A 13,858-nucleotide genomic window follows, 5' to 3' on the forward strand; every position below is an offset into this window, starting at 1 on the left:
AAGGTATCATACTTTACAAATTGAAGACCAAAGGTAAACGGTCCGCGAGTAGTTTTAGAATGGTCCACGACATGGTTTATGAAAGAATGACAAATTAATGCAAAAAAACAACACTTTGAAACCTTTTCAGCGTGATTAGAATGAAACACTTCCTTCGTTGCGGTGGCAAAGTTTTGGCGCATTCCATGTAGGAGGGGTTAAGAGGGAGCCTAAGATGATGCATCTCAATTGGTCTACCGGTTTTGGAGTGACAGGTCAGGCTCACCCAATGATCCAGTTTGTTTACATCCTAGCTAGATGTAGGTACTGTAATTTCTGGACTATTAAGCGCACCTGAATATAAACCGCACCCACTGAATTAAAAAAAATATATGTATTTTGTACATAAATAAGCCACACATGTCTCTAAGCCGCAGGTGCCTACCGGTACATTGAAACAAATGAACTTTACACTGCCTTTAAACGAAACACGGCTTGTAACAAAAGTAAATAGGCTTTTAAACGAAACACGGCTTGTAACAAAAATGTAAAAAATAGCAGTAAACAGTAGCCTACCAAGAAAGTCATTGGTCACTATCTTCCTCCTCCTGTGCACTGAAACCACTGAAGTCATCTACTTCGGTGTCGGAGTTGAATAGCCTCAGAATTGCTTCATCCGATGTTGGATCGCTGCCCTCTTCAACACGCAGCAGTCCAGCCTTTCGAAACCCGTTGATGATAGTGGATTTTTTGACAATGCTCCATGCTGTCACCAGCTCTATTTCCTTTTCCAACAGCCAGATCGATCGCCTTCAACTTGAAAGCTGCATCATATGCATTTATCCGTGTCTTTGCCATGATGGGGGTGACAAAATGACTACCGTAATCAGAATGATGGGAAGTTTGAGCGCGCTCGATTTATGTCACATTATGTGACGGTGCTCAGTTTTTTGGCGGCATGAATCTTGTGAAAGCGGGAAAAATCCATAAATTAGTCGCGTCATTGTATAAACCGCGAGGTTCAAAGCGTGGGAAAAAAGTAGCGGCTTATAGTCCGGAAATGACGTATGTTATATTAGACAGGATACAGTGCAATCGGATAACTTGCTAGTAACTGGTGACTGCCGGTGTGGCGGTAATACGTTCAACGCAACAGCCCTAGTCAGTCCCAGTGGGCCACTGTGCACTTTTTAGCCTAAATGTAAAAGGCATCGAACATAGCTGTACTGGCCATCATTATAAGCTGCTAGCTAGGATACAGTGCCTTGCGAAAGTATTCGGCCCCCTTGAACTTTGCGACCTTTTGCTACATTTCAGGCTTCAAACATAAAGATATAAAACTGTATTTTTTTGTGAAGAATCAACAAGTGGGACACAATCATGAAGTGGAACGACATTTATTGGATATTTCAAACTTTTTTAACAAATCAAAAACGGAATAATTGGGCGTGCAAAATTATTCAGCCCCCTTAAGTTAATACTTTGTAGCGCCACCTTTTGCTGCGATTACAGCTGTAAGTCGCTTGGGGTATGTCTCCATCAGTTTTGCACATCGAGAGACTGACATTTTTTCCCATTACTCCTTGCAAAACAGCTCGAGCTCAGTGAGGTTGGATGGAGAGCATTTGTGAACAGCAGTTTTCAGTTCTTTCCACAGATTCTCTATTGGATTCAGGTCTGGACTTTGACTTGGCCATTCTAACACCTGGATATGTTTATTTTTGAACCATTCCATTGTAGATTTTGCTTTATGTTTTGGATCATTGTCTTGTTGGAAGACAAATCTCCGTCCCAGTCTCAGGTCTTTTGCAGACTCCATCAGGTTTTCTTCCAGAATGGTCCTGTATTTGGCTCCATACATCTTCCCATCAATCCATCTTCCCTGTCCCTGCTGAAGAAAAGCAGGCCCAAACCATGATGCTGCCACCACCATGTTTGACAGTGGGGATGGTGTGTTCAGGGTGATGAGCTGTGTTGCTTTTACGCCAAACATAACATTTTGCATTGTTGCCAAAAAGTTCAATTTTGGTTTCATCTGACCAGAGCACCTTCTTCCACATGTTTGGTGTGTCTCCCAGGTGGCTTGTGGCAAACTTTAACCAACACTTTTCATGGATATCTTTAAGAAATGGCTTTCTTCTTGCCACTCTTCCATAAAGGCCAGATTTGTGCAATATACGACTGATTGTTGTCCTATGGACAGTCTCCCACCTCAGCTGTAGATCTCTGCAGTTCATCCAGAGTGATCATGGGCCTCTTGGCTGCATCTCTGATCAGTCTTCTCCTTGTATGAGCTGAAAGTTTAGAGGGACGGCCAGGTCTTGGTAGATTTGCAGTGGTCTGATACTCCTTCCATTTCAATATTATCGCTTGCACAGTGCTCCTTGGGATGTTTAAAGCTTGGGAAATCTTTTTGTATCCAAATCCGGCTTTAAACTTCTTCACAACAGTATCTCGGACCTGCCTGGTGTGTTCCTTGTTCTTCATGATGCTCTCTGCGCTTTTGACGGACCTCTGAGACTATCACAGTGCAGGTGCATTTATACGGAGACTTGATTACACACAGGTGGATTGTATTTATCATCATTAGTCATTTAGGTCAACATTGGATCATTCAGAGATCCTCACTGAACTTCTCGAGAGAGTTTGCTGCACTGAAAGTAAAGGGGCTGAATAATTTTGCACGCCCAATTTTTCAGTTTTTGATTTGTTAAAAAAGTTTGAAATATCCAATAAATGTCGCTCCACTTCATGATTGTGTCCCACTTGTTGTTGATTCTTCACAAAAAAATACAGTTTTATATCTTTATGTTTGAAGCCTGAAATGTGGCAAAAGGTTGCAAAGTTCAAGGGGGCCGAATACTTTCGCAAGGCACTGTATATAATTAGGATGAACCGTCATTCCAAAAATCGGTTGACCAATAGAATCATTACACCTCCCTCTAAACCCCTCATTACCACTCCCTCTAAACCCCTCATTACACCTCCCTCTAAACCCCTCATTACACCTCCCTCTAAACCCCACCTAAATGGAATGAACGTGCTAAAACTTTGCAACTGCAAAAAAAAGGCAGCGAAAGCAAAGGGCAGGGTAACGTAACCCAAAAATTTTTGCATTAATTTACAATTCATTTGTACTTGCCTTTAAAAATAAAATCCTTGCAATATTTATTTAGCAAGGAACTGTTTGGGAAGAAACAAAACACTTTCTCTGTAGTAATGGTACAACCATAACACTAACGAATCTGCACTCTCTAGAGCCTTGGAAACTACGCTACAGTGAAGCCTAATCATTACAACAATTATCTGAAATAAAAAAAATTACAGGCACAGTGCTCCCAAATTAAAATTTCAGGTTGCACAACAAAATATTTAGGAGCATATGTGACCAAAGTCGACCTTAGAGCCCGGTCGATCCTATCTGGGGAACTGCAACAGCCCTTTAAACCACAAAACAAACATTTCAACATCTTGAAAATGCTGGTTAGATATTTGGCATAATTGATCTTGTAAATGCAATGCGTTTCTCACTATATCTAGGCCTACACTTTTAAGGTCGAACAGCAGTCACTGATTAGGTAATAGACTATGTACTGTTCCAAATGGTGGGGCTACCATATGCAAAAACATGGATTCTAACAGAAACAAAAATATGCACACCATCTTTTCTGCCATGGAAACACATTAACAGCTCCACGCACCTGGTAAAAACAGGAAGCTGTGATTGGATGACCTGGACCCTGATGATGACCAGCAGCAAGGTGCTGATGATGAGGACGATGAGCTTGAGGAGCGTCTGCAGGACAGCATAGGGGAAACCATCTTTACCCCTCAGCACCTGGAGGAGTGTATCCAACAGCATGGGCAGTGTGAACTGAGAGAGGTGGGGGGAGAGAACAAGAGGTGGGGAGAGAACGAGAGAGAGGGAGATTGAGAGAGAAAGTGAGAGAAACAATTTTATTTTTTTATTTTACCTTTATTTAACTAGGCAAGTCAGTTAAGAACAAATTCTTATTTTCAATGACGGCCTAGGAACAGTGGGTTAACTGCCTGTTCAAGGGCAGAACGACAGATTTGTACCTTGTCAGCTCGGGGGTTGGAACTTGCAACCTTCCGGTTACTAGTCCAACGCTCTATAACCACTAGGCTACCCTGGCGCCCCATTAAATTACTTATCTGTACACAGGATTCACAATGGTGTGGGAGAGGTCAGTTGTGTCGATTTTTCATTCTAGTCGACCTCCAGTTGAGAAACACTGATCAGTTAACAATGTTTTCTGGATACAAGGCCTAGCCTTGTCTGAATACTAAGCTTGAAGGCAAATCAACAGAGTGAAATCAAGCATTTAAACCAAACAGTGGCTGTTCTATGAAGTGCAAACAAATCCTCAACTAATATAACCAGATGGATCAAGATCCTTAAATATTTGGGGGCAAAAATAGACTAACGAGTTACATGACACAAACGCATCAGGGAGCCAAAGCCAAGACTCCTCTTTATATGCAAGCAGGAGCCTTAGCGTTGATAAAGTGTCCGAGACGAGGGAGAGATGCCAAAACAGCTGCTCACCATCATTCCTTTTCAAGTAACCCTTTTGTAGTAAAAATGGGAGCTAGCCAGTATCATTAAAAAAAAGATCATCCAATAACTCAAATCTATTACTGGGTTTCGTAAGCGAGGGCGTGACCGTGCAGGGTGAGTAATTGTTGAAGCGATGGCGAGTGTTGCACTGTGGAGCGAGGTTACGGGCATGGCCTGCCTTAGCCGTTGTGCAATTTTGTCCAATCCCATTTTGTTGTCATTCTGATAAGGGTCATTGACGGTGTAAACATCCTGTTTTTGACCTAAATTACACTATGTTAATAAAGTATTACGTGTTTAATTGTAAGTGAGCGTTAAGCCTTTTCTTTTCAAAAGCTTGTATCATGTTATGATTGCACCTTGTTTCACATTGGTTGAGCGCCTACTTCTCCTCTCCAAACGTACCCCTTGTGCAACAAACACCTCGTGGACACAGCAGATGGCGATGACTGTGATGCCTTGCTCCTTGCATAAAGTGGCTGCAGCCACCAGAACAACAGTCACAGCAATGGGAGTCCACACTAGAGAGAGAGAAAGAAAGGTTGAAAAAAATAAGGAAAATAGAGAATAGGATGTTGCCAGAGGTCATATTCATACACACAATCACATTCTACAAAAATGAATGCATTTCCACACCACTTGATTTATGCCCTATTCTACCTCATTGTTGACTACACCAAATTCAGCCAGAATGATGAAAAACATCAGCTTGCTTGTTATTAGCGTTGCAAAGCTACCAGTAATTTACCAAATTTAACAAAATCGTCAGTCATTTTGGTAATTAACAGAAAATATGGCAATCGTATCGTATCTTTGGTCATTTATACTTGAAAAGCCTTATATATATATATTTTTTTTTTTAATGAATTCAGCAAAAAGAAACATCCCTTTTTGAGGACCCTGTCTTTCAAAAATAATTTGTAAAATCCAAATAACTTCACAGGTCTTAATTGAAAAGGGTTTAAACACTGTTTCCCATTCTTGTTCAATGAACCATAAACAATTAATGAACATGCACCTGTGGAACGGTCATTAAGACACTAACAGCTTACAGACGGTAGGCAATTAAGGTCACAGTTATGAAAACTTAGGACACTAAAGAGGCCATTCTATTGACTCTGAAAAAACAACAAAAGAAAGATGCTCAGGGTCCCTGCTCATCTGTGTGAACGTGCCTTAGGCATGCTGCAAGGAGGCATGAGGACTGCAGATGTGGCCAGGGCAATAAATGGCAATGTCCATACTGTGAGACGCCTAAGACAGCACTACAGAGAGACAGGACGGACAGCTGATCATCCTCGCAGTGGCAGACCATGTGTAACACCTGCACAGGATCGGTACATCCGAACATCACACCTGCGGGACAGGTACAGGGTGGCAACAACTGCCCGAGTTACACCAGGAACGCACAATCCCTCCATCAGTGCTCAGACTGTCTGCAATAGGCTGAGCGAGGCTGGACTGAGGGCTTGCAGGCCTGTTGTCTGGTGAGGACCTGCCTTACATCACCGGCAACAACTTCACCCATGAGGTCTACCTAGAGAGGAATGTACTTTGGTGCAAGAAGTGAAAATCAATCCCAGAACAACAGCAGGACCTTGTCAAGATGCTGGAGGAAACAAGTACAAAAGCATCTATATCCACAGTAAAACGAGTCCTATATCAACATAACCTGAAAGGCCACTAAGCAAGGAAGAAGCCACTGCTCCAAAACTGCCATAAAAAAAAGCCAGACTACAGTTTGCAACTGCACATGGGGACATAGATTGTACTTTTTGGAAAAATGTCCTCTGGTTTGATGAAACAAAAATAGAACTGTTTGGCCATAATGACCATCATTATGTTGGAGGAAAAAGGGGGAGGCTTGCAAGCCGAAGAACACCATGGCAGCATCATGTTGTGGGGGTGCTTTGCTGAAGGAGGGACTGGTGCACTTCACAAAATAGATGGCATCATGAGGCAGGAAAATGGAGATAATGAAGCAACATCAGTCAGAAAGTTAAAGCTTGGTCACAAATGGGTCTTCCAAATGGACAATGACCACAAGTATACTTCCAAAGTTGTGGCAAAATGGCTGAAGGAAAATAAAGTCAAGGTATTGGAGTGGCCATCACAAAGCTCTGACCTCAATCCTATGAAGTGTGTGTGCGTGCAAGGAGGCCTACGAACCTGACTCAGTTACACCAGCTCTGTCAGGAGGAATGGGCCAAAATTCACCAAACTTATTGTGGGAAGATTGTGGAAGGCTACCCGAAATATTTGACCCAAGTTAAATAATTTAAAGGCAATGCTACCAAATACTAATTGAGTGTATGTAAACTTCTTGGGAAGTTTGGAATATAAAAGAAATAAAAACTTAAATCACTACTATTATTCTGACATTTCACATTCTTAAAATAAAGTGGTGATCCTAACTGACCTAAGACAGGTAATGTTTACTAGGATTAAATGTCAGGAATTGTGAAAAACTCAAACTCTGCAAATCTTTTCCCTTCAGCACCTGGAGGAGAGTACCCATTGACTTTTCACAACTGCCACCAGTTTCATGCAAAAACAGTCAAATATATATTTTTTTATATGTAAGTGTGTACAACAAAAAAATAAGCATTAATATTCCATGCTGAAACTCATTAAACACCAAACGGTATTCAGTAGGTTGATGGTTTATATTTAGGATTATGTTTTACAGCTTTTATAATTATTTCATATATTTTTTATGTCCACCCAGAGGGCCAGAGATGATTACAGATACCTGTAATAATCTGATGTGCCCAAAAGGGCCACTAGATGTCTTGTGAGACTACATAAAATGCTTGAAAGATACCACAATTCTGGTAGTTTATTGGTCAACTTCAAAAGTTTCCAATAATATACTCTCACTTGGCAACCGTACTTGTTAAACAGTGTAAACACACCTGGTTGTTTGAATGAGGCTTTGTAAATTGTTTGTGGAGGAAAATGTGTATCTACTGTATCTGCGTGTTATGAACATGGACTATAGGCCACCGGAATATACATTGATGTGGTGTGATGAGTGGAAAATGTGTATTACATAAATGGACAATTCTTCACGTATGAAGAATTCTTCACTCCTCATTCACGTGTACAGTTTTTGTTTTGACATTTGAGGCCTGTTGAAATGGGAGTTAATTACTCAAGTTTTCGTTCGTTGCACGCAAATTCACTTGACAGATTTGACTGTTTAACGCTAGAAATTTCCTAAACTCCGCCTCATCACCAACTTCATCCTGCAGCCATCGTCTGCATTATGGGAGTCTATTGTCAACCAATCATTAGGGTGTTTTTGTTTGACTCGTGAACGTGACGAAAGACAACTGACACAGGAACCAATTTGCCGCGATGTGTGTACAGTGGATATATGCTATTGGAAAACCAGTGGCCTACTTTCAGCTGTTGCATCTCCCCTGACTTCACTCAGACTTTCGTCTAGTTTGTTGCTTTAGCCTTACACTTCAAAATGCGCCCGTTGCTGCTTGTGGCAATGTCGTCTAGCTGAGTCTACCTATGAGATTGACTTCATAATTTAATGTGACCTGCCAGATTCAGAAGCTTGAAAACCCCATTAGATTTTTACCCCCATAAAAAACTTAAACTGAACATAATTCTGGATTGTTTATATTTTAGTTTTTATAACAGGTTTGTTTATTATTTTATTTCAGTTTACTAAATTGTTTATGATTCGCTTAAGTTTTAGTTCGTTAAAATAACCTTGGTGTCCTCAAATCGTTCCTTGAGTTGATATCTACCTTGTTATTTTCCTTAACCAATTGACACATTCTTTCAGACACTTAACTTCCCAATTCTGACAGTTGTCCTCATGAGAACTGTAATCTTTCAGAAATCAAACCCTATCATGATTCAATGGGAATTAATTGTATCTTCAAATGTAATCTTTCACAACGTAAAGCCTTTATCTATCAACACGGCCGCCTACACAAAGCCTGTAATAAGTTCCTCTATCCATTTGAAACGGTTGATCTGACATTCCGAAGGTGTGCGGTGCAAAGCGAGACTTGGTGATGAATACTACCCCAACCGCCTAGGAGGGTGCCATAACGAGTCAGGGCATGGGTCTTGTTGTCTTGTTGTTCTCTGAAGGCTTGCAACCAACAGGGGGAGGGGTACAGAAGACTCACTGAATAACAGGCTAGCAAGTAGGAGCATGCATCTCATTGTCCTGTTTTCCTCTGAAACCTGTGTGTGTGTCAAACAGGGGGACAGTATTGGTGGAGGTCTACAGTAAAAGTAGTTTCACCGATGGATTGGTCAGCTCCATTAGATCTGGTGTAGGCCAGGAACGCCGCCAGGAGGAAGATGGAGGACAGGAGCTCCGCTCTTCCTACGACACCCGTCACCTGTAAGAGGAACCAAAAGTAAAAAAGTCAACATTTCTGGCACAAATATGTTATTCTCTCACCAATCAATCGAGGAGGTCCTCACTCCCCATGGCCCCCATCACCTGTCAGTCCATGGTATCAGGGACCCTTTGGATGTCCCTACCCCATCAAAATGTCAAATGGTTAGGGTAGGTGTTAAGGTTAGGTTAAGGATGTCCCAAGGATCCCGGAGAGCACAAAATGTACAGTCAGGGGGGTACAAAGTTAAAAGAAAACGTTCAATGTCAACATTTCCAGGACAAAGATAGTTTTCTCATGAATCATTCTGATCACTCAACAACCTTTAAAACACTTCCTCCTCAGTCTCTATGGAAGTTCACACCTCTCAACATGTCTACCAGGTATGCCTGGAATCTTCTGCAACCTGATTCTCCGTCCACCTAACTGTGAAAACCACAAGCTGTGTGAATCAGATCACAGCAGATTCCAGGCTGTGAAAACAATCAAAAAGATGTCCGGCACCTAGCCTAGGCATCAGAGCCTAAAATCAACACCCGCCAAATGCAGGTAGATTTTGGCATTTGTATTTATTAGGGATCCCCATTAGCAGCAGCTACTCTTCCTAGAGTCCAAACACATTAAGGCACTTACATTACATATAAAATAGTACATCATATAACATTATTACACCACTACATATCTACAATACAAAATGTATAATACCAACAACAATATTACAATGTATGCATGTGTCTGTACCTTTGCGTGTCTCTTCACAGTCCCTGCTGTTCCATAAGGTGTATTTTTACCAGTTTAAAAAAAATCTGACTACTGCTTGCATCAGTTACCTAATGTTCCATGTAGTCATTGCTCTATGAAGTACTGTGCGCCTCCCATAGTCTGTTCTGCATTGGCAGGTAAGATGCCCATTTCACTAGCCACGTTGGGTGGTCAAGGTGTGAGCATTTCTCAAGTGAGAGCATTTCACTGGCAGTTGTGAATACAAATAGTCAAGTATGATCACATTTAAAATGCATTCGGAAAGTATTCAGCCCCATTTACATTTTGTTACGTTACATCCTTATTCAAAAATCTATTAAAATCTTCCTTCCCCCCTCAAATCTACACTCAATATCCCATAATTACAAAGCAAAAACAAGTTTAGAATTGTGCAAATGTATTATAAATACAAAAATATGACATCTACATAAGCAGTCAGACCCTTTACTCAGTACTTTGTTGAAGCACATTTGGAGGTGATTACAGCCTCGAGTATTCTTGGGTATGACGCTACAAGCTTGGCACGCCTGTATTTGGGGAGTTTCTCCCATTCCTCTCTACAGATCCTCTCAATCTGTCAGGTTGGATAGGGAGCATCGCTGCACAGCTATTTTCAGGTCTCTCCAGAGATGTTCGATCGGTTTCAAGTCCGGGCTCTGGCTGGGCCACTCCAGGACATTTAGAGACTTGTCCTGAAGCCACTCCTGCGTTGTCATGGCTGTGTGCTTAAGGTCATTGTCCTGTTGGAAAGTGAACCTTCACCCCAGTCTGAGGTCCTGAGTGCTCTGGAGAATGTTTTTTCTCAAGGATCTCTCTGTACTTTACTCTGTTCATCTTTCCCTCGATCCTGGCTAGTCTCTCAGTCCCTACACCTGAAAAACATCCCCACAGCACAATGCTGCCAGCACCATGCTTCACCATAGGGATGGTGTCAAGTTTCCTCCAGACATGACACATGGCATACATGTTCCATCTTGGCTTCATTAGGTGCATTTTGGCAAACTCCAAGCGGGCTGTCATGTGCCTCTTACTGAGGAGTGGCTTTCGTCTTGCCACTCTACCATAAAGGCCTGAATGGTGGAGTGCTGCAGAGATGGTTGTCCTTCTGGAAGGTTCTCGCATCTCCACAGAGGATCTATGTAGCTCTGTCAGAGTGACCATCGGATTCTTGGTCACCTCCCTGACTAAGGCCCTTCTCCCCCGATTGTTCAGTTTGGCCGGCAGCCAGCGCTAGGAAGAGTCTTGGTGGTTCCAAACTTACTCCATTTAAGAACAATGGAGGCCACTGTGTTCTCAGGAACCTTCCATTCTGCAGAAATGTTTTGGTACCCTTCCCCAGATCTGTGCCTCGACACAATCCTGTCTCGGAGCTCTACGGACAAGTCCTTCGACCTGATGGCTTGGTTTTTGCTCTGACATGCACCGTCAACTGTGGGACCTTATATAGACAGGTGTGTGTCTTTCCAAATCATGTCCAATCAATTGAATTTACCACAGGTGAACTCCAATGTTGTACAAACATCTCAAAGATGATCAACGGAAACAGGGTGGACGGGAGATTAATTTCAAATCTCTTAGCAAAGGGTCTGAATAGTTATGTACTTTTACATTTTTATATATTTGCAAAAATGTCTAAAAACCTCTTTCGGCTTTGTGTGTAGAGGGCTGTGTGCTCTTGAAGAACTAAGTGAAAGACAGATTTTTAGAAGCACGGTTGTCATAACGGTATTTCTGTGCATTCAAATTGCCATCGATAAAATGCAATTGTGTTCATTGTCTCTAGTTTATGCCTGCCCATACTTTAACCCCACTGCAACCATGGGGCACTCTGTTCACAACGGTGACATCAGAAAAGCGCTTGCCCACACGATGCCAAACACGAGGTCAGCTGATCGTACTGACAAATTCTTTAATACGTCTGAGGTGGCTTACGGTAGAGAAAATGTTGATCACTGGCAACATCTCTGGTGGACATTACTGCAGTCAGCATGCCAACTGCACACTTGGCACAGTGTGTCGTGACAAAACTGCACATTTTAGAGTGGCCTTTAATTGTCCAAAAGGCTCCTTAACCGCTTCTACCCCCAAGCCATAAGACTGCTGAACAATTAATCAAATGGTCATCGGACAATTTACATTGACACCCCCCGCCCTCCATTTGTTTTTTTACACTGCTGCTACTCGCTGTTTATTATCTATGCATAGTCACTTCACCCCTACCTACATGTACAAATTACCTAGACTAACCTGTACCCCCGCACATTGACTCGGTACCCCCTGTATATAGCACCGTTATTGTTAGTTTATTGTGTTACTTTTTATTATTTGGTTATATTTTAATTCAGTATAGAAAAACATATTGTTTTAGAAACCTTAGAATGCACACTTCGGTTTCTTTGTGTTTTATTGGTGTAATTTTAGAAGCTGGTTCATTTTTCTTCTTTCCATCTACCTGCTACAGTGGCTGGTGGACTAAAACGTTTATTTTATGCCCTGCCAGGCATAAATCATGGAGGGAGACCACAGAGGTGGCTCGCAGTGGCTCTTGCAGTACAGGGGCCTCTAGCAGAAATATGTGAATGCTGACTGCCACCTTATGCGAGCACATGGAACTGCACGTTTTCTTTGCACAGGAGCGGCTGGGCTAGGAGATCCTCCACCATGAACAGAGCATGTTGAGAAAACATTTGGAAACGCCTTGAGGTACTACCTGGACTTGTCCAATAAGAAAGATGTGTGTTGCAAAATATTTTTGCTTTGCTGAAAGTGGTCCGGCTGAGGTTGACTCAGTTACATATTTAGGATGTCATACAAATGTAGTTCAATCTAAATATGTTCACTATGTTGAGATACCAGACACAGATGCAGCACAAATACACTGAACTACACATTCAGAAAGACAGACACTAAGAGGCTCACAACGGTCTCTTTGTCAGTGTTGATCATGAAGGGGACCTTCAGTACATCAAATGAAAAACAAATGATCCGTTGAGAGAGAGATTCCAGATCAAGATAACGTGATTGCATTGGTCGTCCAGGGGCTTCTTTTGGACTATGAGTGAAATGGGCCCTTTCAAAGGACTGTCAGGCTGCACTCAGCTGAAGGAGAGAACACCATGAGGAAGATGAGAAGCAGTTTGAGGGAGCACTGAGCTGTGTAACATTACCACTCCCTTTACCAGAGCAGCAGAATGTTGTCTTTGTTCTTTTTCTATCCTGTTTTTCTGTTCTATTCTTCTAAGGCCTGTCTGGTCGCCGGTGCAACTCAATTGAATGGGGCAAAATGGGGGGGTAAAGGGGTTAAGTAAATAGGCGAGAGGAGAGAAGTTGTTGTTGAGGTAGACAGTAATGACATTGATGGGTTAAATTTGAGTTCATTCCCAATTCATGTATTGAAAAGCACATATCAAATTACCAATTCAGTAAAACAAATATTGTGAAGGAACTGACGGCAACTTCTGAATTCCATTATTTTCATGTCACTAACTGCATGCAGGTCTGTACAACTCATATACAACGCCTACTACATAAAGTTGAGCAACTCTTGCTCGCCCTCTGTGCCATTGATCTTCTAAACTTGGTGGAAAGGACAAACTTTGGCATGGGAGCTTTCGGCCATGAACTTCTATGCTTCTGTTTAAATCTGTGCAACCCTTTCCTTTAGTTATTACAAAGCACACCCCGCTTAATAGTTGGGGTAAGGATTTGGGGAGAGTAAAGACCTTCCCACACTGTACATCTGATTCAGTCTTTTACAATTATTACATGTAACACTGCGCGATGTGACCATTTACAAAAATCGTAGCGCATTTATCGGAGTTGACACATTTGAGAAAATACACTGATTAAAAAAAATCTTCTTTGGGATAGGGGGCAGTATTTTCATGTCCGGATGAACAGTGTGCCCAGAGTAAACTGCCTGTCACTCAGGCCCAGAAGCTAGGATATGCATATAATTGGTAGATTTAGATAGAAAACACTCTAAAGTTTCTAAAACTGTTAAAAGTATTTCTGAGTATAACAGAACTGATATGGCAGGCAAACCCCAAGGAGCTCCTGATGTCCACCAGATGCAAACACTTTGCGTTCTGGTGGAAGTCATTCATTGTCAATTTCTCTACCATAAGCTCCTTCCAATGTTGATTTTGGCAGTGTGTCC

At 41.9% G+C, this 13,858-nt stretch overlaps 1 protein-coding gene across 1 annotated transcript in view; it reads right to left on the reverse strand.

The window, feature by feature from the left end:
- Positions 1-13,858, reverse strand: part of LOC139375272 (transmembrane O-mannosyltransferase targeting cadherins 3) — a 154,253-nt gene that overhangs the window by 118,184 nt on the left and 22,211 nt on the right. The window contains exons 4-6 of the mRNA XM_071116892.1: positions 8,838-8,937; positions 4,967-5,082; positions 3,681-3,853 (exon numbers count right to left, since the gene is read on the reverse strand). Of these exons, the coding sequence (XP_070972993.1) occupies positions 3,681-3,853; positions 4,967-5,082; positions 8,838-8,937 (389 nt within the window). The remainder of the gene's footprint in view (positions 1-3,680; positions 3,854-4,966; positions 5,083-8,837; positions 8,938-13,858) is intronic.

This window comes from Oncorhynchus clarkii, chromosome 2 (genome assembly GCF_045791955.1).
Source record: "Oncorhynchus clarkii lewisi isolate Uvic-CL-2024 chromosome 2, UVic_Ocla_1.0, whole genome shotgun sequence".
NCBI lineage: Eukaryota > Metazoa > Chordata > Actinopteri > Salmoniformes > Salmonidae > Oncorhynchus > Oncorhynchus clarkii.